This window comes from Oncorhynchus keta, chromosome 19, assembly GCF_023373465.1.
Source record: "Oncorhynchus keta strain PuntledgeMale-10-30-2019 chromosome 19, Oket_V2, whole genome shotgun sequence".
Lineage (NCBI taxonomy): Eukaryota > Metazoa > Chordata > Actinopteri > Salmoniformes > Salmonidae > Oncorhynchus > Oncorhynchus keta.
In genome coordinates, this window is record NC_068439.1 from 3,790,189 (window position 1) to 3,817,685 (window position 27,497).

Below are 27,497 nucleotides of genomic sequence, written 5' to 3' on the forward strand. Positions count from 1 at the left end.
GGTAGTATATACAACAATACAGGCAGTAATTACAACAATACAGGTAGTATATTACAACACAGGTAGTATATACAACAATACAGGTAGTATATTACAAGACAGGTAGTATACACAACACAGGTAGTATATTACAACAATATAGGAAGTATACACACAAAAATACAGGTTGTATATTACAACAATACAGGTAGTATATTACAAGACAGGTAGTATACACAACACAGGTAGTATATTACAACAATATAGGAAGTATACACACAAAAATACAGGTTGTATATTACAACAATACAGGGAGTATATATATACAACAATACAGGTAGTATATTACAACAATACAGACAGTATATTACAACAATATAGGTAGTATACACACAACAATACAGGTAGTAAATACAACACAGATAGTATATTACAACACAGGTAGTATATTACAACACAGGTAGTATATACAACAATACAGGTAGTATATACAACAATACAGGTAGTATATACAACACAGGTAGTATACACAACACAGGTACAATATTACAACACAGGTGTATATACAACACTGGTAGTATATACAACAATACAGGTAGTATATACAACACAGGTAGTATACACAACACAGGTAGTATATTACAACACAGGTAGTATATACAACAATACAGGGAGTAATTACAACAATACAGGCAGTAATTACAACAATATAGGAAGTATACACACAAACATACAGGCAGTATATACAGTTAGTATATACAACAATACAGGCAGTATTTACAACAATACAGGAAGTATACACACAAACATACAGGCAGTATATACAGTTAGTATATACAACAATACAGGTAGTATATGCACAACAATACAGATAGTATACACAACAATACAGATAGTATATACAATACAGATAGTATACACAACAATACAGGTATTATATACAACACAGGTAGTATATACAACAATACAGGGAGTAATTACAACAATACAGGCAGTAATTACAACAATATAGGAAGTATACACACAAACATACAGGCAGTATATACAGTTAGTATATACAACAAAACAGGCAGTATTTACAACAATACAGATAGTATACACAACAATACAGATAGTATATACAATACAGATATTATACACAACAATACAGACAGTATACACAACAATACAGATAGTAAATACACAACAATACAGATAGTATAAACAACAATACAGATAGTATATACAAAAATACAGATAGTATACACAACAGTACAGATAGTATATACAATACAGATAGTATACACAACAGTACAGATAGTATATACAATACAGATAGTATACACAACAATACAGATAGTATATACAATACAGATAGTATACACAACAATACAGATAGTATACACAATGTTAAAAAAGTAATAGACGCTCACCGTCAAAGATCTCCAGCTCGTCAAACTGCCGGCTGCTCTGGAAGTGTTGTATAGTAAATGTGATGTTGTAGCCCGGCTCTACCTTGACCACCCAGGAACAGGACTCAAAGTGGGGGAAGCCGCTACCGGGGGACTGGCTCATGATGACGCCCGTGGAGGCTGTTAGGACCTCGTTCATGGGACACGTCACTGTGAGGGGAGATAGAGGTTTACAGTCAGTCAACAGGTGTTTGTTTTGTGGGCTATTTTTTCATATCTTGAGGGACTTGCATTGAGTAAGGTGTTGGGTATCACTGTGGGAGGAGACAGAGGGGGACACGTGGTCAATAATGAGAGCATACTTGAAATCAATACTTTCAGACTGTGATCTTGACCTGACAGACTTGCAGTTAGGAAAGTGTCATGTGGTGAGTCCTTAGTAACGTTGGTTGTGATGTACTGCAGTTGAATCACTAACAGTCAAGTCCAGATTAAGTCTCAAATACTGGACAATTTAGTCAAGTGCACCTTGACAACTGATAGGACTGAAACACCACAGCACTCATTGTAAATGGCTATAAATATAATATATATACATATATATCCTTCCTGTTTGGCCCTGGGTGTCATCGGATGGGGCCACAGTGTCTCCTGACCCCTCCTGTCTCCGCCTCCAGTATTTATGCTGCAGTAGTTTATGTGTCGGGGGGCTAGGGTCAGTTTGTTATATCTGGAGTACTTCTCCTGTCCTATCCGGTGTCCTGTGTGAATTTAAGTATGCTCACTCTAATTCTCTCTTTCTCTCTTTCTTTCTCTCTCTCGGAGGACCTGAGCCCTAGGACCATGACTCAGGACTACCTGATAGGACCATGACTCATTGCTGTCCCCAGTCCACCTGGCCGTGCTGCTGCTCCAGTTTCAACTGTTCTGCCTGTGATTATTATTATTTGACCATGCTGGTCATTTATGAACATTTGAACATCTTGGCCATGTTCTGTTATAATCTCCACCCGGCACAGCCAGAAGAGGACTGGCCACCCCACATAGCCAGGTTCCTCTCTAGGTTTCTTCCTAGGTTTTGGCCTTTCTAGGGAGTTTTTCCTAGCCACCGTGCGTCTACACCTGCATTGCTTGCTGTTTGGGGTTTTAGGCTGGGTTTCTGTACAGCACTTTGAAATATCAGCTGATGTACGAAGGGCTATATAAATACATTTGATTTGATTTGATTGCAAAGCTATAGAGACAATTGGGCCAAGGAAAGGGACAGAGAAGGGACAGGGAAGGGACAGGGAAGGACCAGGGGAAAGGACCAGGGGAAAGGACCAGGGAAAGGGACAGGGAAAGGACCAGGGGAAAGGACCAGGGGAAAGGACCAGGGAAAGGACCAGGGGAAAGGACCAGGGGAAAAGGGACAGGGGAAAGGACCAGGGGAAAGGACCAGGGTAAAGGGACAGGGAAGGGACAGGGGAAAGGACCAGGGGAAAGGACCAGGGAAAGGGACAGGAGAAAGGACCTGGGAAAGGACCAAGGTAAGGACCAGGGGAAAGGACCAGGGGTAAGGACCAGGGGAAAGGACCAGGGGAAAGGACCAGGGGAAAGGACCAGGGAAAGGACCAGGGGAAAGGACCAGGGGAAAGGACCAGGGAAAGGACCAGGGGAAAGGACCAGGGAAAGGACCAGGGGAAAGGACCAGGGGAAAGGGACAGGGGAAAGGACCAGGGGAAAGGGACAGGGGAAAGGACCAGGGGAAAGGACCAGGGAAAGGGACAGGGGAAGGGACAGGGGAAAGGGACAGGGAAAGGGACAGGGGAAAGGACCAGGGAAAGGACCAGGGAAAGGACCAGGGAAAGGACCAGGGGAAAGGACCAGGGGAAAGGACCAGGGAAAGGACCAGGGAAAGGACCAGGGAAAGGACCAGGGGAAAGGACCAGGGGAAAGGACCAGGGAAAGGACCAGGGAAAGGACCAGGGGAAAGGACCAGGGGAAAGGACCAGGGGAAAGGGACAGGGGAAAGGGACAGGGGAAAGGACCAGGGAAAGGGACAGGGAAAGGACCAGGGGAAAGGACCAGGGGAAAGGACCAGGGGAAAGGACCAGGGGAAAGGACCAGGGGAAGGGACCAGGGGAAGGGACCAGGGGAAAGGACCAGGGGAAAGGACCAGGGGAAAGGGACAGGGAAAGGACCAGGGAAAGGACCAGGGGAAAGGACCAGGGGAAAGGACCAGGGGAATGGACCAGGGGAAAGGACCAGGGGAAAGGACCAGGGGAAAGGACCAGGGAAAGGACCAGGGGAAAGGACCAGGGGAAAGGGACAGGGGAAAGGACCAGGGGAAAGGGACAGGGGAAAGGACCAGGGGAAAGGACCAGGGGAAAGGGACAGGGAAGGGACAGGGGAAAGGACCAGGGAAAGGGACAGGAGAAAGGACCTGGGAAAGGACCAGGGAAAGGACCAGGGAAAGGACCAGGGGAAAGGACCAGGGGAAAGGACCAGGGGAATGGACCAGGGGAAAGGACCAGGGGAAAGGGAAAGGACCAGGGGAAAGGACCAGGGGAAAGGACCAGGGGAAGGGACAGGGGAAAGGACCAGGGGAAAGGGACAGGGAAAGGACCAGGGAAAGGACCAGGGGAAAGGGACAGGGGAAAGGACCAGGGGAAAGGACCAGGGGAAAGGACCAGGGGAAAGGACCAGGGGAAAGGACCAGGGGAAAGGACCAGGGGAAAGGACCAGGGGAAGGGACAGGGAAATTGACAGGGGAAAGGGAGGGGGTGGAAGGGAAGTAAAACCAAACCGGGGTATAGTTTAATCTTCATCATCATAGCATGAAACAATGTTAATTATTTTGTCTTTAGTGGAACATCGGGTCTGTGATGTTTGAATTGTTGAATTGAAAATGACCCCTGAGATACTTAAAGCTGTTTAGACCAATCATAGTTTAGACCAATCATAGTTTAGACCAATCATAGTTTAGACCAATCATAGTTTAGACCAATCGTAGTTTAGACCAATCGTAGTTTAGACCAATCGTAGTTTAGACCAATCATAGTTTAGACCAATCATAGTTTAGACCAATCGTAGTTTAGACCAATCGTAGTTTAGACCAATCGTAGTTTAGACCAATCGTAGTTTAGACCAATCGTAGTTTAGACCAATCGTAGTTTAGACCAATCGTAGTTTAGATCAATCGTAGTTTAGACCAATCATAAAAAAACTACAAGGGAGAGAAAAAACCAAGGTAAATAATCCATTAAAAATGAACTGTAAACATTACACTGAAATATTTAATAATATAGACATTTCAAATGTTATTGGATGTGTTGTAACAATGTGCAAAAGGGAAAATAAATAAGCATAAATATGGGTTGTATTTACAATGGTGTTTGTTCTTTACTGGTCGCCCTTTTCTTGTGGCAACAGGTCACAAATCTTGCTGCTGTGATGGCACACTGTGGAATTTCACCCAGTAGATATGGGAGTTTATCAAAATTGGATTTGTTTTCGAAATCTGTGTGTAATTTGAGGGAAATATGTGTCTCTAATATGGTAATACATTGGGCAGGAGGTTAGGAAGTGCGACTCAGTTTCCACCTCATTTTGTGGGCAGTGAGCACATAGACTGTCTTCTTTTGAGAGTCATGTCTGCCTACGGCGGCCTTTCTCAATAGCAAGGCTATGCTCACTGAGTCTGTACATAGTCAAAGCTTTCCTTAAGTTTGGGTCAGTCACAGGGGTCAGGTATTCTGCCACTGTCTACTCTCTGTTTGGGGTCAAATATTATTCCAGTTTGCTCTGTTTTGTTGTTGATTCTTTCCAATTAAATAATATTTTCGTTTTCTCAATGATTAGTTTGGGTCTAATTGTGTTGCTGTCCTGGGGCTCTGTGGACTCTGTGTTTGCGAGCAGAGTCCCTGTACAAGCTGCCTGAGGGAACTCCTCTCGAGGTTCATCCCTCTGTAGGAGAGGGGCTTTGTTATATAATATGGAAGGAATCACACCACCACAACCCCCACCACCACCACCACCCCCACCACCACCACCCCCACCACCACCACCACCCCCACCACCACCACCACCACCACCACCACCACCACCCCCACCATCCCCACCACCACCACCCCCACCACCACCACCACCCCCACCACCCCCACCACCACCACCACCACCACCACCACCACCACCACCACCACCACCACCAAAACCACCACCACCACCCCCACCACCACCACCCCCACCACCAGTCTTCATTGAAATACCCAGTATACATGTGGACAACAGTTTTCACACACCAAAGTCTAAAGTTATTACAACCATCAAAACAACTGCAATCTCTGTTCCAACACCCTCAAAAACACACTTCCAACACCCTCAATAACACACTTACAACTACAGAGGTAGTGTGACAGCGGTCTCAAATCCCAACATCATGTGACAGGGGTCCTAAGTCTCCTTGTCTGCCTCGAGGCAGCAGTAGTAGTGACAGTAGGTTAACCTGTGTCTCCCAGTCTGCCTCGAGGCAGCAGTAGTAGTGACAGTAGGTTAACCTGTGTCTCCTAGTCTGCCTCGAGGCAGCAGTAGTAGTGACAGTAGGTTAACCTGTGTCTCCTAGTCTGCCTCGAGGCAGCAGTAGGTTAACATGTGTCTCCTAGTCTGCCTCGAGGCAGCAGTAGGTTGACCTGTGTCTCCTAGTCTGCCTCGAGGCAGCAGCAGTAGTAGTGACAGTAGGTTAACCTGTGTCTCCTAGTCTGCCTCGAGGCAGCAGCAGTAGTAGTGACAGTAGGTTAACCTGTGTCTCCTTGTCTGCCTCGAGGCAGCAGTAGTAGTGACAGTAGGTTAACCTGTGTCTCCTAGTCTGCCTCGAGGCAGCAGCAGTAGTAGTGACAGTAGGTTAACCTGTGTCTCCTAGTCTGCCTCGAGGCAGCAGCAGTAGTAGTGACAGTAGGTTAACCTGTGTCTCCTAGTCTTCCTCGAGGCAGCAGCAGTAGTAGTGACAGTAGGTTAACCTGTGTCTCCTAGTCTGCCTCGAGGCAGTAGTAGTAGTGACAGTAGGTTAACCTGTGTCTCCTAGACTGGCTCGAGGCAGCAGTAGGTTAACCTGTGTCTCCTAGTCTGCCTCGAGGCAGCAGTAGTAGTGACAGTAGGTTAACCTGTGTCTCCTAGTCTGCCTCGAGGCAGCAGTAGTAGTGACAGTAGGTTAACCTGTGTCTCCTAGTCTGCCTCGAGGCAGCAGTAGTAGTGACAGTATGTTAACCTGTGTCTCCTAGTCTGCCTCGAGGCAGCAGTAGTAGTGACAGTAGGTTAACCTGTGTCTCCTAGTCTGCCTCGAGGCAGCAGTAGTAGTGACAGTAGGTTAACCTGTGTCTCCTAGTCTGCCTCGAGGCAGCAGTAGTAGTGACAGTAGGTTAACCTGTGTCTCCTAGTCTGCCTCGAGGCAGCAGTAGGTTAACCTGTGTCTCCTAGTCTGCCTCGAGGCAGCAGTAGTAGTGACAGTAGGTTAACCTGTGTCTCCTAGTCTGCCTCGAGGCAGCAGCAGTAGTGACAGTAGGTTAACCTGTGTCTCCTTGTCTGCCTCGAGGCAGCAGTAGTAGTGACAGTAGGTTAACCTGTGTCTCCTTGTCTGCCTCGAGGCAGCAGTAGTAGTGACAGTAGGTTAACCTGTGTCTCCTAGTCTGCCTCGAGGCGGCAGTAGTAGTGACAGTAGGTTAACCTGTGTCTCCTAGTCTTCCTCGGGGCAGCAGCAGTAGTAGTGACAGTAGGTTAACCTGTGTCTCCTAGTCTGCCTCGAGGCAGTAGTAGTAGTGACAGTAGGTTAACCTGTGTCTCCTAGACTGGCTCGAGGCAGCAGTAGGTTAACCTGTGTCTCCTAGTCTGCCTCGAGGCAGCAGTAGTAGTGACAGTAGGTTAACCTGTGTCTCCTAGTCTGCCTCGAGGCAGCAGTAGTAGTGACAGTATGTTAACCTGTGTCTCCTAGTCTGCCTCGAGGCAGCAGTAGTAGTGACAATAGGTTAACCTGTGTCTCCCAGTCTGCCTCGAGGCAGCAGTAGTAGTGACAGTAGGTTAACCTGTGTCTCCTAGTCTGCCTCGAGGCAGCAGTAGTAGTGACAGTATGTTAACCTGTGTCTCCCAGTCTGCCTCGAGGCAGCAGTAGTAGTGACAGTAGGTTAACCTGTGTCTCCTAGTCTGCCTCGAGGCAGCAGTAGTAGTGACAGTAGGTTAACCTGTGTCTCCTAGTCTGCCTCGAGGCAGCAGTAGTAGTGACAGTAGGTTAACCTGTGTCCCCTAGTCTGCCTCGAGGCAGCAGCAGTAGTAGTGACAGTAGGTTAACCTGTGTCTCCTAGTCTGCCTCGAGGCAGCAGTAGTAGTGACAGTAGGTTAACCTGTGTCTCCTAGTCTGCCTCGAGGCAGCAGCAGTAGTAGTGACAGTAGGTTAACCTGTGTCTCCCAGTCTGCCTCGAGGCAGCAGTAGTAGTGACAGTAGGTTAACCTGTGTCTCCTAGTCTGCCTCGAGGCAGCAGCAGTAGTGACAGTAGGTTAACCTGTGTCTCCCAGTCTGCCTCGAGGCAGCAGTAGTAGTGACAGTAGGTTAACCTGTGTCTCCTAGTCTGCCTCGAGGCAGCAGCAGTAGTGACAGTAGGTTAACCTGTGTCTCCCAGTCTGCCTCGAGGCAGCAGTAGTAGTGACAGTAGGTTACCCTGTGTCTCCTAGTCTGCCTCGAGGCAGCAGTAGTAGTGACAGTAGGTTAACCTGTGTCTCCTAGTCTGCCTAGGAGCGTCTCCATTACTCATGACTTTGAATCAGAAATGCTAGCTGTGAACCTTGGGGGAGACGCGAGAACGGTTTAAATACAGACAAACATTAACACAGCTGCATAGGAATAATTGTGCGTGTGTGTGTGTGTGTGTGACTGTTTGTGACTGTGTGTGACTGTGTGTGCGTCACAGGCGGCCTGTAGCACATTAATAAAGGAGGATAGGCTCACAGTAATGGCTGGAATGGAATATATTGAATCGTATCAAACAAATAAAAAACATGGGTTTTATTCCATTCCGCTCAGCAGCCCCCCTGTGGAGTAAACGGGCGCCACAGGCTGCATCAGTCGTGGGGAGGGAGTGAATGCATCATATTTGTTGTCTATGAGTTAATGTATGGATGGAGCCAGCTGAGAGCATGCTAAGCTATGCTAATTCTGTACGAGTTAATGTACGGATGGAACCAGCTGAGAGCATGCTAAGCTATGCTAGTTGCATGTTTAACGCCTGAGGCTGAAAACAAGTTACCTTAACAAGTAGTACCCTAGTGTGAACAGAAGAGTTGATCTACCTTCATGCTATTCTAGTTACACACGTTTAGTGCATGTTGAATGGGCAAGGCTGTAAAGTCAACATCTGTCAAACCTTTAGGTCAAATAATAGGATTCTACAAATTAATGTTGATGTCTAGTCCACCCTGTCATGACCTGACAGCAGTTCACTAAAGGCAGTAGCACTTCTCCTATTTACAGAGTGACAGAGAGCAGTCTATTAATCCCTGTAGTAAAATTCACAGAATGATCAGTTAGTTGGATAAAACACATGGTGAGATTGACCTTTCAGAGAGAAGTCTCCCAAGTTTCACACTCACACAGCAGTGGAGTTGATGATATGAGAGAAGAGACAGAGAAAGAGAGAGAGGGAGACAGACAGACAGACAGAGGGAGACAGACAGACAGACAGAGACAGACAGACAGACAGACAGACAGACAGACAGACAGACAGACAGACAGACAGACAGACAGACAGACAGACAGACAGAGCATAAGCAAGAGCGAGACAGAGAGAGAGACAGAGCATAAGCAAGAGCGAGACAGAGAGAGAGACAGAGCATAAACACGAGAGACAGAGCATAAGCAAGAGCGAGAGAAAGGGTCAGAGACAGAGAGGAGCTTCACTATGCTGCTATGTTCCCTTTTATTCCAAATGGGACCCTATTCCCTATATAGTGCACTACTTTAGACCAGAACACTATGGGACATTATTCCCTATATAGTGCACTACTTTAGACCAGAAACCTATGGCACATTATTCCCTATATAGTGCACTACTTTAGACCAGAAACCTATGGCACATTATTCCCTATATTTTTTTATTATTTCACCTTTATTTAACCAGGTAGGCCAGTTGAGAACATGTTCTAGTTTACAACTGCGACCTGGCCAAGATAAAGCAAAGCAGTGTGACAAAAACAACAACACAGAGTTACACATGGGATAAACAAACGTACAGTCAATAACACAATAGAAAAATCTATATACAGTGTGTGCAAATGGAGTAAGGAGGTAAGGCAATAAAGAGGCCAATAGTGGCAAAATAATTACAAATTACCAATTTACACTGGAGTGATAGATGTGCAGATGATGATGTGCAAGTAGAGATACTGGGGTGCAAAAGAGCAAGAGGGTAAGTAATAATATGGGGATGAGGTAGTTAGGTGGGCTATTTACGGATTGGCTGTGTGCAGGTGTAATGATCGGTAAGCTGCTCTGACAGCTGGTGCTTAAAGTTAGAGAGGGAGATATGAGTCTCCAGCTTCAGTGATTATTGCAATTTGTTCCAGTCATTGGCAGCAGAGAACTGGAAGGAAAGGCGGCCAAAGTAAGTGTTGGCTTTGGGGGTGTCCAGTGAAATATACCTGCTGGAGCACGTGCTACAGGTGGGTGTTGCTATGGTGACCAGTGAGCTGAGATAAGGCAGGGCTTTACCTAGCATAGACTTCTAGATGACCTGGAGTCAGTGGATTTGGCGATGAATATGAAGCGAGGGCCAGCCGACTAGAGCATACAGGTTGCAGTGGTGGGTGGTATAAGGCGCTTTGGTAACAAAACAGATGGCACTGTGATAGATTGCATCCAGTTTGCTGAGTAGAGTGTTGGAGGCTATTTTGTAAATTACGTCGCCAGAGTCAAGGATAGGAAGCATAGTCCGTTTTACTAGGGTTTGACAGCATGAGTGAAGGAGGCTTTGTTGCGAAATAGGAAGCCAATTCTAGATTTAATTTTGGATTGGAGATGCTTAATGTGAGTCTGGAAGGAGAGTTTACAGTCTAGTAACCAGAACTGGCCAGAGTAGTAATGCTAGTCGGGCGGGAGGGTGCGGGCAGCAATCGGTTGAAGAGCATGCACTTAGTTTTACAAGCATTTAAGAGCAGTTGGAGGCCACGGAAGGAGGGTTGTATGGCGTTGAAGCTCGTTTGGAGGTTTGTTAGCACAGTGTCCAAAGGAGAGCCATAAAAGAGATGGCCCAAGAATTGAACCCTGTAGCACCCCATTGAGACTGCCAGAGGTCCGGACAACAGGCCCTCCGATTTGACACACTGAACTCTATCTGAGAACTAGTTGGTGAACCAAGCGAGGCAATCATTTGAGAAACCAAGATTTTTTGAGTCTGCCGATAAGAATACGGTGATTGACAGAGTCGAAAGCCTTGGCCAGGTCGATGAAGACGGCTGCACAGTACTGTCTTTTATCGATGGCGGTTATGATATCGTTTAGTACCTTGAGCGTGACTGAGGTGCACCCATGACCAGCTCGGGAAACCAGAAGGGAGAAGGTACGGTGGGATTCGAAATGGTCGTTGATCTGTTTGTTTACTTGGCTTTCGAAGATTTTAGAAAGGCAGAGCAGGATAGATGTAGGTCTGTAAAAGTTTGGGTTTGGAATGTCTCCCCTTTGAAGAGGGGGATGACCGCGGTACTTTTCCAATCTTTGGAGATCTCAGACATTAAGAAAGAGAGGTTGAGTAGGCTAGTAATAGGGGTTGCAAAAATTTCGGGCGGATAATTTTAGAAAGAGAGGATCCAGATTGTCTAGCCCAGCTGATTTTCAGGGATCTAGATTAATGCACTAATTTAGAACAGGACCCTATGGCACCCTATTCCCTATATAGTACACTACTTTAAAACAGGACCATATGGCACCCTATTCCCTATATAGTGCACTACTTTAGACGAGAGCCCAATACGGTGCCATTTGGAGGTATCCCAGTAATCCGGTTTGAGATGTGTTGTCACGGCGATACTGTAAACAAAGGTCTTAGAACTCTACACTGACAGGAAGGAGAATAGAGGGGCTCAGAGACATGTCTAGATTATCTCCTGGTAACTACAGAGGAGGATTGTGTTTTTTTTTTATGTTCAGGAAATGTAGAAACAATAATACACCGATTTGACTAAACCCCCCAACTAGCTAATCCCCCCCACACTAACTAATGACTGGTCCCCCCGCCCCCAACACTAATGACTGGTCCCCCCAACAATAACTAATGACTGGTCCCCCCTCAACACTAACTAATGACTGGTCCCCCCTGCCCCCAACACTAATGACTGGTCCCCCCAACAATAACTAATGACTGGTCCCCCTAAACACTAACTAATGACTGGTCCCCCAACACTAACTAATGACTGGTCCCCCCCAACAATAACTAATGACTGCCCCCCAACACTAATGACTGGTCCCCCCCAGCCCCAACACTAATGACTGGTCCCCCCCCAACAATAACTAATGACTGGTCCCCCAAACACTAACTAATGACTGGTCCCCCCTCAACACTAACTAATGACTGGTCCCCCCCAACACTAACTAAAGACTGGTTTCCCCCAACACTAACTAATGACTGGTCCCCCCAACACTAACTAATGACTGGTCCGCCCCCAACAATAACTAACTGCCCCCCAACACTAATGACTGGTCCCCCCACAATAACTAATGACTGCCCCCCCAAACACTAACTAATGACTGGTCCCCCAACACTAACTAATGACTGGTCCCCCCCAACACTAACTAATGACTGGTCCCCCAACACTAATGACTGGTCCCCCCAACACTAACTAATGACTGGTCCCCCAACACGAACTAATGACTGGTCCCCCCCAACATTAACTAATGACTGGTCCCCCAACAATAACTAATGACTGGTCCCCCAACACTAACTAATGACTGGTCCCCCCCAACACTAACTAATGACTGGTCCGCCCCCCAACAATAACTAATGACTGGTCCCCCCTCAACACTAACTAATGACTGGTCCCCCCCAACACTAATGACTGGTCCCCCCCCAACACTAACTAATGACTGGTCCCCCAACACTAACTAATGACTGGTCCCCCAACAATAACTAATGACTGGTCCCCCAACACTAACTAATGACTGGTCCCCCCAACAATAACTAATGACTGGTCCCCCCAACAATAACTAATGACTGGTCCCCCCAACACTAACTAATGACTGGTCCCCCAACACTAACTAATGACTGGTTTCCCCCAACACTAACTAATGACTGGTTTCCCCCAACACTAACTAATGACTGGTCCCCCCAACACTAACTAATGACTGGTCCCCCCAACACTAATGACTGGTCCCCCCCAACACTAACTAATGACTGGTCCCCCAACACTAATGACTGGTCCCCCCCCAACACTAACTAATGACTGGTCCCCCCCCAACACTAACTAATGACTGGTCCCCCAACACTAACTAATGACTGGTCCCCCCAACACTAATGACTGGTCCCCCAACACTAACTAATGACTGGTCCCCCAACACTAACTAATGACTGGTCCCCCCAACACTAATGACTGGTCCCCCCAACACTAACTAATGACTCGTCCCCCCAAACACTAACTAATGACTGGTCCCCCCCCCAACAATAACCAATGACTCGTCCCCCCCCAACACTAACTAATGACTGGTTCCCACCCAACACTAACTAATGACTCGTCCGCCCCCAACACTAACTAATGACTGGTCCCCCCTCCCCAAAAGTAATGACTGGTCCCCCCCCAACACTAATGACTGGTACCCCCCCCAACACTAACTAATGACTGATACCTCCTCAACACTAACATACCTTAAGGGAACATTTTGTCATTCGCCATATGGTTAGTGAGAAAGTCCACATTTCAAATGTACGGTCCCTTACTAGACGTCCGCCAACGTTTCTTAAATTCGCGGACGGCGTCGGGCCGTGCGGCAGGGACGGATCTTCCAGGAAGTCATCAAACCAACTCTCTCGGACATTCGGTTTCCGTTTTATAAAAGTTTCAAATTTTGGTCATTTTTGGGATGAGGAGGTAGAGAGAGAGGGATAAGGATAAGGTGTTTGTGCGACCAATTCTTGTTGAGTACGATTGGGTTTGTTCCACAAAATGAGCGCCTTCTGCGTCCTTTTGATATTTTAAGTAGAAATTGTGCACAAATACTGTGTATAATTTAAAAAGCCTGTCATAAGAAATTAAGTGCCGTTTCACATAGAACAGTGGGTTAACTGCCTTGTTCGGGGGCAGAACGACAGATTTTTACCTTGTCAGCTCAGGGATTCAATCTTGCTACCGTTCGGTTACAAGTCCAACGCTCTAACCACTAGGCTACCTGCCTCCCCCCTCTAACCACTAGGCTAAATTACGAGCCTAGTTGATTTAGCCACGGAAAAAAGACAGGAACCTTCCCATGATTGGCTGAGATAATGGATGGGCCGGACATGCCGAGAGATGAGTTCGGATTGGTCTGCCATGGAGCAACACTTCTGTCTATAACATGAGCATGAGCTGCTGAGCTGCTCAGCTTGTGTAGGTAATAGTTTTTTTGAAAGATATCGTGAACAACTACAAAAGTGTTGCTAATGCTCTCTCCACTTTCTGGAGGATGATCAATCAAAAGAGATTGAGAAAATTCTGGTGTTTGATTACAAAACTGCGGATGAAGTCAAAAAAAGAGAACACAGACGGCTGTTGTATAAAACACCTGTCTCCGGATTACATCTTCAAACGAAGGGCAACCATGGCATCCGTGACAGCGAGGGAGAAGCATCCATCCATGTATACAGGTAAGAAAGTCGAGCTAGCTACATTTTCAGATATTACACGTTTCTAATTTTGTCAGAAAGTTGTTTTCAGTGCAAGTTAAAGCGTATTGTTAGCTAGCTAGCTAACGTTATCTGGCAGGCTTGCTGGCTAATATTACGTGTACGATCTATGTGGTACTATTATTTGTATGTCATAAAGCCATTTGCATTGCTAGTTATCTAGCTAGCTAACATTGAACCTAGTTGGTTATCGTTAGCTACCTGTAGATTCATGCATCTTAGTAATGCTATGAGATGGGATTATGGTTAATTGTTTAGTTAGCTAGCTAGCTATCTCAACAAAATACTCAACCAACCATTTCACTGTAATGTTTACAACTTCCTGTATCATGTGACAAGTACACTTTGATTTCATAAGGTGTGTGTTTACCAGAGATGGTAATGTGAAGAACAACATGACCTGCACCAAAGTTAAATTATGATAAAACGGATATCATTTGGATATGACGTAAAAGAGTCCAAGTACTAAAGTTCTCCGGGAAAATGCCTTTTATTTCGTGACAACCCTCCGTTATTTTCTGTAATTAGCTTACCATTAACTTGTAAATAATGATCTTGTTTTTATTTTCCTGCAAATATTTAATAAAAATGAGCTAAAGTTAAGACATTATCAGCTATGATATAGTCATTATTTGAACTGGCTAGCCAGGTAACTTAATGTTAGCTAACTAGTTAACAAGCTAGCTAGTATTTTGACATATACTAAATTAATTTTTAAATGCTATTTTGGACCACCAGGCTGTTGATGTCATGCAGCCTGTAGTTTCTGCATTTATACTATTTCATAACGACAAGTTTGATGTCGGACAACAATAGAATGTTTATGATGTAACTGTGGCAACTAATAGAATGTTTATGATGTAACTGTGGCAACTAATAGAATGTTTATGATGTAACTGTGGCAACTAATAGAATGTTTATGATGTAACTGTGGCAACTAATAGAATGTTTATGATGTAACTGTGGCAACTAATAGAATGTTTATGATGTAACTGTGGCAACTAATAGAATGTTTAAATGAGATGGGTGGGGCAACTAATAGAATGTTTATGATGCTAACTGAGATGGGTGGGGCTAATAGAATGTTTAGAGATGGGTGGGGCTAAGGCTTAAGAGGGTGTTTATGATGTAACTGTGTGTAGACAAAGAATGGCTATGATGTAACTGTACCAAAATAGAATGTTTATTTGTAAAAAGTGGCAACAATTTAGAATGTTTATGATGTAACTTGGCAACTAATAGAATTTTATGATGTAACTTCTGTTGCAACTTTTATCCAACGTAAAAAATGTTTAAATTTAAAAATCTAATTCTACAAACATGTCCCTCTTGACATTTTTTGTTGTTACTGACTCAATTTAGACTAAAATCTCACATGTGAATGTCCTTAAAGAGATGGGTGGGGATAAGGCTTAAGAGATTTTGTGGGGTCTAAACTTTAAGAGATTTTTTTTTTTTAAGGTGGGGCTAAGGCTTAAGAGATGGGTTAGGGCTAAGGCTTAAGAGATGGGATGGGGCTAAGGCACCTTAAGTCAGATGGGTGGGGCTTTAAGGCTAACAAGATGGGTGGGGCTAAGGCTTGAACAGGGTGATGAATACAGACCTGACTGGGTGTAGACAAAGAAGGGAGGATCAAGTAGGTGTACCGAAAATATTCAAGGTCCATTTTCTGAAAAGTGGGGTAACAAGTTTAGCAACTTTTCAAAGCAAAATTACATTCCCACTTTCACATTTCTCAACTGTAGTGTGTGATGTTGTTGCTCCGAGTCTCTACTTTTATCCAACGTAAAAAAAAAAATTAAAAAAAAATCTAATTTCAAACGTCAGACTGAATCGAGCCGGTCGGTCACTGATCAATAAAGACTAAAATGTAATTTTGTCATGTCCCTCTAGGAATATTTTAACTTATATCATTGTAAAGCTATTTTGTTGCTGTCTAAACATTTAATGTGAATTTTTTTTTAAGGTTAAATGCACCACCCACCTCAGGACTTTTAGGTTAGGGGCCATAATGCGGTTAAGGATGGGATAGCTGTTTCTGAGAAGGCACCTATAAGTCAGAATGTCTTTAATAACAAGCAGTAGAAGCTTAGTATTGAACAGCGATGATGAATACAGACCAGTCAACTCTGGAAGTCAGAGAGACAGGGAGGATCAACTCTGGAAGTCAGAGAGACAGGGAGGATCAACTCTGGAAGTCAGAGAGACAGGGAGGATCAACTCTGGAAGTCAGAGAGACAGGGGAGGTGGATAAGGAGTTGGTCGTTGTGGAATACATTCTTGTTGAATGTGATTATGTAGGTTTAACCAAAAGCTGTCCGCTTGTGCTGTGGGATAAAGAGGAGGAGGGTTGGATAAATCGAATAAACATAGCCTGTTGTGTCGCCTTAATGGATTTACCAACTGTCATTCGTCTGTTGATGCAGCTCAGTGCCTCAGTGGTGTTAACTAAGCTTTGTGAGCGAGAGGAACTCCCCCGTGTTTACAACACAAAAGACCAAGGTGAAGTGGGAGGAGACTGTCTACATTATGGATATATTACTGTTGAGAGACTGTAGGGAGAGAAAAAAAGATAAACAGAGAGAGAGATACTTTCATGGGTGTTCATTTCACTTGCTTTAGCAATGTAAAGAGAAAGTGAAAGAGAAAGTGAAAGAGACCCAGTGAGACAGAGAAAAAACACAGAGAGAAAGAGACAGAGAGAGAGAGAGAGACACAGAGAGAGAGAGGCAGAGAGAGAGAGACAGAGAGAGAGACAGAGAAAAAGACAGAAAGAGAGACAGAGAGAGAGACAGAGAGAGAGAGACAGAGAGAGAGACATAGAGAGAGAGAGAGAGAGACAGAGACAGAGAGAGAGAGACAGAGAGAGAGAGAGAGAGAGAGAGAGAGAGAGACAGAGAGAGAGAGAGAGAGAGACAGAGAGAGACAGAGAGAGAGAGACAGAGAGAGAGAGAGACAGAGAGAGAGACAGAGAGAGAGAGACAGAGAGAGAGACAGAGAGAGAGAGACAGAGAGAGAGACAGAGAGAGACAGAGATTGTGCTCGAATGCTCTATTCGTTGTGCTCTACGCCCACAAGAGTCTTGGAACTTGACTGAAGCCGATCTGGCAACTTTTGTCTGTATGTTCAAACAGTTTTGACTACACATATATAGGTATATATATAGATATAGGACATCCACAGACCTCACAAGACTACACATATATAGGTATATATATATATATAGATATAGAACACCCACAGACCTCACAAGACTCATATGAAGGTACCAAGAACCATTTGGAGAAAAATCGACTGTCTCCCCCCCTTCAGGGTTTAGACTCTTACGGGTTAACCCTAGCAAGGCTGCCGGTCCAGACCAGTGTCCTCAAAGCATATTCAATCTCTCCCTATGCCTGTCTGTTGTCCCCAATTATTTGAAGATATACTGTATTGTTCCTGTTCCCAAAGAAAGGTAACTGAACTAAATCACTATCCGTAAAACACCTGGAAACTATGAAATTATAGTACTTTTGTTTTTTAGGTCTGTGCCGGTCCAGTTTTGTTTTGGTCAGTTTGTTTTTATTTTTGTCATCATGAAGTGCTTCGAGAGGCTAGTTAAGGATCATATCACCTCTACCTTACCTGTCACCCTAGACCCACTTCAGTTTGCATACCGCCATCACACTGAACACTGCCTTATCACACCTGGACAAGGGACCTTTCTAAGAATGCTCATAACTAAGCTCAGGGCCCTGGGTCTGAGTTCTGGACTTCCCGACGGGCCGCCCCCAGGTGGTGAAGGTGGGCAACAGCACCTCTGCTACGCTGATCCTGAACACGGGGGCCCCACAAGAGTGCGTGCCTGGCCCTCTCCCGTACTCCCTGTTCACCCATGAACGCTTGGTCCCACACATCTCCAACTCAATCATCAAGTTTGCTGATGACACAACAGTGATTACCAACAATGACGAGACGGCCTACAGAGAGAAAGAGAAAGTGAGGGCCCTGGCGGCGTTGTGCCAAGAAAATAACCTCAACATAAACATAAACAAAACAAAGGAGCTGATCGTGGACATCAAGGAGACGGAAGAGAGCCAATCACAGCGGCAGGACCGCAGTGGAGAAGGTGAATAGCTTCAAGTTCTTTGATGGGCCACTGACAACCTGAAATGGGCCATTCACACAGACAGTGTGGTGAGGCTGAAGAAATGTGGCTTTGACCCCTAAGACCCTCAACAACTTCTACAGATGATAGCTTCCTGTCAGGCTGTATTACCTCCTTGTACAGCAGGGCTCTCCAGAGGGTTGTACGGTCCCCTGTTCACCCAACTACCATCTAGAAGGTCACATGTTCACCCAACTACCATCTAGAAGGTCACATGTTCACCCAACTACCATCTAGAAGGTCCCCTGTTCACCCAACTACCATCTAGAAGGTCACCTGTTTATCCAACTACCATCTAGAAGGTCACCTGTTCACCCAACTACCATCTAGAAGGTCACCTGTTCACCCAACGACCATCTAAGAAGGTCACCTGTTCACCCAACTACCATCTAGAAGGTCACCTGTTTATCCAACTACCATCTAGAAGGTGACCTGCTCACCCAACTACCATCTAGAAGGTCACATGTTCACCCAACTACCATCTAGAAGGTCACCTGTTCATCCAACTACCATCTAGAAGGTCACCTGTTCATCCAACTACTATCTAGAAGGTGACCTGTTCACCCAACTACCACCTAGAAGGTCACATGTTCACCCAACTACCATCTAGAAGGTCACCTGTTCACCCAACTACCATCTAAGAAGGTCACCTGTTCACCCAACTACGATCTAGAAGGTCACCTGTTCATCCAACTACTATCTAGAAGGTGACCTGTTCACCCAACTACCACCTAGAAGGTCACATGTTCACCCAACTACCATCTAGAAGGTCACATGTTCACCCAACTACCATCTAGAAGGTCCCCTGTTCACCCAACTACCATCTAGAAGGTCACCTGTTTATCCAACTACCATCTAGAAGGTCACCTGTTCACCCAACTACCATCTAGAAGGTCACCTGTTCACCCAACGACCATCTAAGAAGGTCACCTGTTCACCCAACTACCATCTAGAAGGTCACTAGCAGTCACCACTAGCAGTCACCACTAGCAGTCACCACTAGCAGTCACCACTATCAGTCACCACTATCAGTCACCACTAGCAGTCATCACTAGCAGTCACCACCAGCAGTCACCACTAGCAGTCACCACTAGCAGTCATCACTAGCAGTCACCACTAGCAGTCACCACTAGCAGTCACCACTCGCAGTGGTGTAAAGTACTGACTGAGAGAAAAACAGCTTTCATCCCCAGGCCATCAGACTGTTCAACAGCAGTGGTGGAAAGTACTTAAGTAAAAAATACTTTAAAGTACTCTATAAGTATTTGGGGGGGGGGGCTGTATCTAGCCAGCCTCCGTCTAGTATCCTGCACTGAACCTTAGAGGCTGCTGGCCTATATACATAGTCATGGAACACTGGTCGCTTTAATAAATCGTCTTCGGGATCGATGTCCCATCCACGGGACGGTTGAGCTAACTAGGCTAATGTGGCTTTAGCATGTGGCTTTAGCATGTGGCTTTAGCATGCGGTTGAGCTAACTAGGCTAATGTGGCTTTAGCATGTGGCTTTAGCATGCGGTTGAGCTAACTAGGCTAATGTGGCTTTAGCATGTGGCTTTAGCATGCGGTTGAGCTAACTAGGCTAATGTGGCTTTAGCATGTGGCTTTAGCATGTGGCTTTAGCATGAGGTTGAGCTAACTAGGCTAATGTGACTTTAGCATGTGGCTTTAGCATGCGGTTGAGCTAACTAGGCTAATGTGGCTTTAGCATGTGGCTTTAGCATGAGGTTGAGCTAACTAGGCTAATGTGGCTTTAGCATGTGGCTTTAGCATGAGGTTGAGCTAACTAGGCTAATGTGGCTTTAGCATGTGGCTTTAGCATGAGGTTGGGCTAACTAGGCTAATGTGGCTTTAGCATGTGGCTTTAGCATGAGGTTGAGCTAACTAGGCTAATGTGGCTTTAGCATGTGGCTTTAGCATGAGGTTGAGCTAACTAGGCTAATGTGGCTTTAGCATGTGGCTTTAGTATGTGGCTTTAGCATGTGGCTTTAGCATGCGGTTGAGCTAACTCGGCTAATGTGGCTTTAGCATGAGGTTGAGCTAACTAGGCTAATGTGGATTTAGCATGTGGCTTTAGCATGAGGTTGAGCTAACTAGGCTAATGTGGCTTTAGCATGTGGCTTTAGCATGAGGTTGAGCTAACTAGGCTAATGTGGCTTTAGCATGTGGCTTTAGCATGAGGTTGAGCTAACTAGGCTAATGTGGCTTTAGCATGTGGCTTTAGCATGAGGTTGAGCTAACTAGGCTAATGTGGCTTTAGCATGTGGCTTTAGTATGTGGCTTTAGCATGTGGCTTTAGCATGCGGTTGAGCTAACTCGGCTAATGTGGCTTTAGCATGAGGTTGAGCTAACTAGGCTAATGTGGATTTAGCATGTGGCTTTAGCATGAGGTTGAGCTAACTAGGCTAATGTGGCTTTAGCATGTGGCTTTAGCATGAGGTTGAGCTAACTAGGCTAATGTGGCTTTAGCATGTGGCTTTAGCATGAGGTTGAGCTAACTAGGCTAATGTGGCTTTAGCATGTGGCTTTAGCATGAGGTTGAGCTAACTAGGCTAATGTGGCTTTAGCATGTGGCTTTAGTATGTGGCTTTAGCATGTGGCTTTAGCATGCGGTTGAGCTAACTCGGCTAATGTGGCTTTAGCATGAGGATGAGCTAACTAGGCTAATGTGGCTTTAGCATGTGGCTTTAGCATGAGGTTGAGCTAACTAGGCTAATGTGGCTTTAGCATGTGGCTTTCAATTCTTGTTAAACTGCACTGTCCAGTTTACAGTAGCTATTACAGTGAAATACTACCATCGCTATTGTTTGAGGAGTGCACAAATTTGAACATAAAGTTATTAATAAACAGATTAGACACATTTGGGCAGTCTTGATACATCATTTTGAAACAGAAATGCAATGGTTCATTGGATCGGTCTAAATCTAAAGTGCACCTGGGCTGGAATAATACATTATGGCTTTTCTCTTGCAGTTCATAGATGCAAAAGAACAGTTGATTTTTTTTCTTTGTATTATCTTTTACCAGATATATTGTGTTATATTCTCCTACATTCCTTTCACATTTCCACAAACTTCAAAGTATTTCCTTTCAAATGGTACCAAGAATATGCATATCCTTGCTTCAGGGCCTGAGCTACAGGCAGTTAGATTTGGGTATGTCATTTTAGGTGAAAATTTGAGAGAAAAAAAGGGGCGGATCCTTAAGATAAAAAAAATTTGAGACTTGCAAACAATATTTGCGACCGACCGGCTCGATCTGGTCTTATGTAGTAACAATTGAAATAGTGTTTTTTACATTGGATAAAATAAATATGATATATCATACAGTACAGTTGAGGAAAAGTCATTCTGCTTTGAAAGTCAATAAACTTGTAAACTTTTGAGAAAAGGGTATGGGAGAAACAATACACCTTTTGCCTTAGTCTGGAGGATTTCATGGCGGAGGTAAGGAAGGTGTTCGATTCTCCGGTGTCCGGAAGCTACTTCGGCTGCGTCAAAACCTTCATCATTTTTTTTGCACGAGAACTGGAACTTGGAGTCCCTTTTCGACCCTTCACGGATTATCGGAGGTAATAAAAGCCCGGGTGCTGCCCATGGACCTCCTCCTCCGGAGCCCATGGACCTCCTCCTCCGGAGCCCATGGACCTCCTCCTCCGGAGCCCATGGACCTCCTCCTCCGGAGCCCATGGACCTCCTCCTCCGGAGCCCATGGACCTCCTCCTCCAGAGCCCATGGACCTCCTCCTCCGGAGCCCATGGACCTCCTCCTCCGGAGCCCATGGACCTCCTCCTCCAGAGCCCATGGACCTCCTCCTCCAGAGCCCATGGACCTCCTCCTCCAGAGCCCATGGACCCCCTCCTCCAGAGCACATGGACCTCCTCCTCCGGAGCCCATGGACCTCCTCCTCCAGAGCCCATGGACCTCCTCCTCCAGAGCCCATGGACCTCCTCCTCCAGAGCCCATGGACCTCCTCCTCCAGAGCCCATGGACCTCCTCCTCCAGAGCCCATGGACCCCCTCCTCCAGAGCCCATGGACCTCCTCCTCCAGAGCCCATGGACCTCCTCCTCCGGAGCCCATGGACCTCCTCCTCCGGAGCCCATGGACCTCCTCCTCCGGAGCAAGTGGACATCTCCTGATTGTCTCCTGAGGAACGTTTACACAGACTGGGACTTTTGGTTCCAACCGAGGTCTTTGTGAGACGCAGAGTAGGTGAATGGGATGATCTCCGCATGTGTGGTTCCTAACATGAAGCATGGAGGAGGAGGTGTGATGGTGTGGGGGTGCTTTGCTGGTGACACTGTCAGTGATTTATTTAGAATTCACGGCACAACTAACCAGCATGACGACCACAGCATTCCACAGTGATACAACATACCATCCAGTTTGCGTTTAGTGGGACTATCATTTGTCTTTCAACAGGACAATGACCCAACACACCTACAGGCTGTGTAAGGGCAAATTGACCAAGAAGGAGAGTGATTGAGTGCTGCCTCCACAATCACCCGACCTCAACCAAGTTGAGATGGTTTGGGAGGAGTTGGACAGAGTCAGACAGAAAGGAAAGGCAGCCAAAAAGTGCTCAGCATATGTGACATCTTTCAAGACTGTTGGAAAAGCATTCCAGGTGAAGCTGGTTGAGAGACTGGCATAGAGAGTGCAACGCTTTCATCAAGGCAAGGGGTGGTTACTTTGAATAATCTGAGAGAGAGAGAGAGAGAGAGAGAGAGGGAGAGGGAGAGGGAGAGAGACAGAGAGAGACAGAGAGAGACAGAGAGAGAGACAGAGAGAGAGAGAGAGAGAGAGAGAGAGAGAGAGAGAGAGAGAGAGAGGAAGCAGTTGGCTAAGTGAAACTTCACTACAGAATTAGAACAGTGATTCCACCACCACGCAGATCACATCTAGGAACCAGACACGTGGGATGATGGGGTGAGTGTGTGCGCGCGCCTCCTCAGTGTGTGCGTGTGCATGTACGTGCGTGTGTCCATGTGTGTGTGTGTGGTGCAGTTGTCAAGGCTCAAAGCAGTGATTTGATAGTTGCAGCTGCAGCTTGGATATCCCCTGCATTTCAATGAGCTCCTCACTGCCCTCCAACTCCCTGGGAGAATCTCAATTGCGAATCCTCGCCTCCTCTCTCCTCACCTCCTTATCAAAACCCATTGGACGAGAAAGCCAGAGGTCCCTCCCCTCTGACCTCGTCCAATGGGGTTTGAAAAAAAAAACTATCTTTCTCTTAGACAGATTCCCCTCCTCCCCTTGATCCTTGTGCTCAGTTGGCACTTCTCTTTCTTTCTTCTCCAGCTTTCTAAACTCTCTCTCTCTCTCTCTCTCTCTCTCTCTCTCTCTCTCTCGTCTCTCCGTCTCTCCTCTCTCCTCTCTCTCTCTCTCTCTCTCTCTCTCTCTCTCTCTTGCTCCCTCCCTCCCTCCCTCCCTCCCTCCCTCCCTCCCTCCCTCCCTCCCTCCCTCCCTTCCTCCCTCCCTCTCACTCACTGTTTCCTCCCTCCCTCCCTCCCTCCCTCCTCCCTCTCTCTCTCTCTCTCTCTCTCTCTCTCTCTCTCTCTCTCTCTCTCTCTCTCTCTCTCTCTCTCCCCCACACTTCCCTCCCAAACCTCCCCCTCCCTCCCTCTCTCCCTCCCTCTCTCCCTCTCTCCCTCCCTCCCTCTCCCCTCCCTCCCTCCCTCCCTCCCTCCCTCCCCCTGTTTCCTCCCTCCCTCCCTCCCTCCCTCCCTCCCTCCCTCCCTCCCTCCCTCACTGTTTCCTCCCTCCCTCCCTCCCCCCTCCCTCCCTCCCTCCCCCCTCCCTCCCTCCTTCCCTCCCTCCCTCCCTCCCTCCCTCACTCACTGTTTCCTCTAGGGCCTCTTTGCTCCTCTGATTCTTATTGAAAAATCTCTTTCATTCACATTCTCCCATACTTCTCTCTCTTCTCTCCCTCCTATCCTCTCTATCTCCCAATTTAATTTCAATTTATATTGAAGGGGCTTTATTGGCTGGGAAACATATGTTTGAAATAGATAAAAACAAGTGGAAATAAACAATTAAACAGTAAACATTACACTCACAGAAACTCCAAAATAAGACATTTCAAATGTCATATTATGTGCAAATAGTTCAACTACAAAAGGGAAAATAAATAAGCATAAATATGGGTTGTATTTACAATGGTGTTTGTTCTTCACTGGTTTAACTTTTCTTGTGGCAACAGGTCACACATCTTGCTGCTGTGATGGCACACTGTGATATTTCACCCAGTAGATGTGGGAGTTTATCAAAATTGTGTTTGTTTTCTAATTCTTTGTGGATCTGTGTAACCTGAGGGAAATATGTGTCTCTAATATGGTCATACATTTGGCAGGAGGTTAGGAAGTGCAGCTCAGTATCCATCTAATTTTGTGGGCAGTGAGCACATAGCCTGTCTACTCTTGAGAGCCATGTCTGCTTACGGCGGCCTTTCTCAATAGCAAGGCTATGCTCACTGAGTCTGTACATAGTCAAAGCTTTCTATCTCTCCGGCCCGCCTCTAACCTGCCTCCCCACCTCTCTCTCTCTCCTTCCCTCTCCCCCACCTCTCTCTCTCTCCTTCCCTCTCCCCCACCTCTCTCTCTCTCTCTCCTTCCTTCTCCCAAACCTCTCTCTGAGTGACAGGTTGTGGACTGTGTCAACTGGAACTGTTGGCCCTGGGTATAAAGGTTCCCTTCACCACAGGGGAAACTATTAGCAGACCAGATGAATGACAACATGAAGGGTGAGGAGGCACAAGCCTTTTGCCGGACAGTCTTTCTGCTCCATCTCTCAGTTTCTGTCCCACTCTCTCTGTTTCTGTCCCACTCTCTCTGTCCCACTCTCTCTGTTTCTGTCCCACTCTCTCTGTCCCACTCTCTCTGTTTCTGTCCCACTCTCTCTGTCCCATTCTCTCAGTTTCTGTCCCACTCTCTCTGTCCCACTCTCTCAGTTTCTGTCCCACTCTCTCAGTTTCTGTCCCACTCTCTCTGTTTCTGTCCCACTCTCTCTGTTTCTGTCCCACTCTCTCTGTTTCTGTCCCACTCTCTCAGTTTCTGTCCCACTCTCTCAGTTTCTGTCCCACTCTCTCTGTTTCTGTCCCACTCTCTCTGTTTCTGTCCCACTCTCTCGGTTTCTGTCCCACTCTCTCAGTTTCTGTCCCACTCTCTCAGTTTCTGTCCCACTCTCTCTGTTTCTGTCCCACTCTCTCTGTCCCACTCTCTCAGTTTCTGTCCCACTCTCTCAGTTTCTGTCCCACTCTCTCTGTTTCTGTCCCACTCTCTCTGTTTCTGTCCCACTCTCTCAGTTTCTGTCCCACTCTCTCAGTTTCTGTCCCACTCTCTCTGTTTCTGTCCCACTCTCTCTGTCCCACTCTCTCTGTTTCTGTCCCACTCTCTCTCCCTCTCTCGTTATTTCTTTCTCTCACCATCCATTCTCTTATGCCTAATTCCCACATGCTGAGTGCATTTGCATTTTCTCCAGATTAACATGAATTTAATGAATGTCCATGTTTCATGAGGTTTTTATACCAGCTGAAATCCTACTGGTGATGTGAGGGGAGGGAGAAAAGAAGAGATACAGTCCGGAAAGTATTTATAAAAGGAAACATGACATTTACATAAGTATTCAGACCCTTTACTCAGTACTTTGTTGAAGTACCTTTGGCAGCGATTACAGCCTCGAGTTTTCCTGTGTATGAGTCCGGGATCTGGTTGGACCACTCAAGAATATTCAGAGACTTGTCCCGAAGCCACTCTTGCATTGTCTTGGCTGTGTGCTTAGGGTCATTGTCCTGTTGTAAGGTGAACCTTCGCCCCAGTCAGATCCTGAGCAGGTTTTCATCAATAATCTCTCTGTACTTCACTCCGTTCATGTTTCCCTCGATCCTGACTAGTCTCCCAGTCCCTGCCGCTGAAAAACAGCCCCACACCTTGATGCTGCCACCACCATGCTTCACCATATCAATGGTGCCAGGTTTCCTCCAGACATGATGCTGCCACCACCATGCTTCACCATATCGATGGTGCCAGGTTCCCTCCAGACATGACGCTTGTCATTCAGGCCAAAGAGTTCAAACTTGGTTTAATCAGACCACAGAATCTTGTTTCTCATGGCTTGAGAATACTTTAGGTGCTGTCAAGCTCTAGGAAGAGTCTTGGTGGTTCCAAACTTCTTCCATTTAAGATTTTTTTTAATTTTTATTTTTTTATTTCACCTTTATTTAACCAGGTAGGCTAGTTGAGAACAAGTTCTCATTTGCAACTGCGACCTGGCCAAGATAAAGCATAGCAGTGTGAACAGACAACACAGAGTTACACATGGAGTAAACAATTAACAAGTCAATAACACAGTAGAAAAAAAGGGGAGTCTATATACATTGTGTGCAAAAGGCATGAGGAGGTAGGCGAATAATTACAATTTAGCAGATTAACACTGGAGTGATAAATGATCAGATGATCATGTACAGGTAGAGATATTGGTGTGCAAAAGAGCAGAAAAGTACATCAATATAAACAATATGGGGGTGAGGTAGATTGGATGGGCTATTTACAGATGGACTATGTACAGCTGCAGAGATCGGGTCGGGAACCATCCAGGGTGGTGATGCTTGTCGGACAGGTGCGGGCAGCGATCGGGTCGGGAACCATCCAGGTGATGCTTGTCGGACAGGTGCGGGCAGCGATCGGGTCGGGAACCATCCAGGGTGGTGATGCTTGTCGGACAGGTGCGGGCAGCGATCGGGTCGGGGAACCATCCAGGGTGGTGATGCTTGTCGGACAGGTGCGGGCAGCGATCGGGTCGGGAACCATCCAGGGTGGTGATGCTTGTCGGACAGGTGCGGGCAGCGATCGGGTCGGGAACCATCCAGGGTGGTGATGCTTGTCGGACAGGTGCGGGCAGCGAACGGTTGAAAGCATGCATTAGCGTTTAAGAATGATGGAGTGCTGCAGAGATGGTTGTCCTTCTGGAATGTTCTCCCATCTCCACAGAGGAACTCTGGAGCTCTGTCAGTGATCATCGGGTTCTTCACCTCCCTGACCAAGGCCCTTCTACCCTTATTGGTCAGTTTGGCCAGGAGGCCAGCTCTATGAAGAG

General features: G+C 46.3%; 1 protein-coding gene across 1 annotated transcript in view; it reads right to left on the bottom strand.

Moving 5' to 3' along the window:
* Nucleotides 1–27,497, bottom strand: part of LOC118378371 (CUB and sushi domain-containing protein 1-like) — a 926,375-nt gene that overhangs the window by 204,198 nt on the left and 694,680 nt on the right. The window contains 1 exon segment of the mRNA XM_052471760.1: nucleotides 1,392–1,580. Within this exon segment, the coding sequence (XP_052327720.1) occupies nucleotides 1,392–1,580 (189 nt within the window).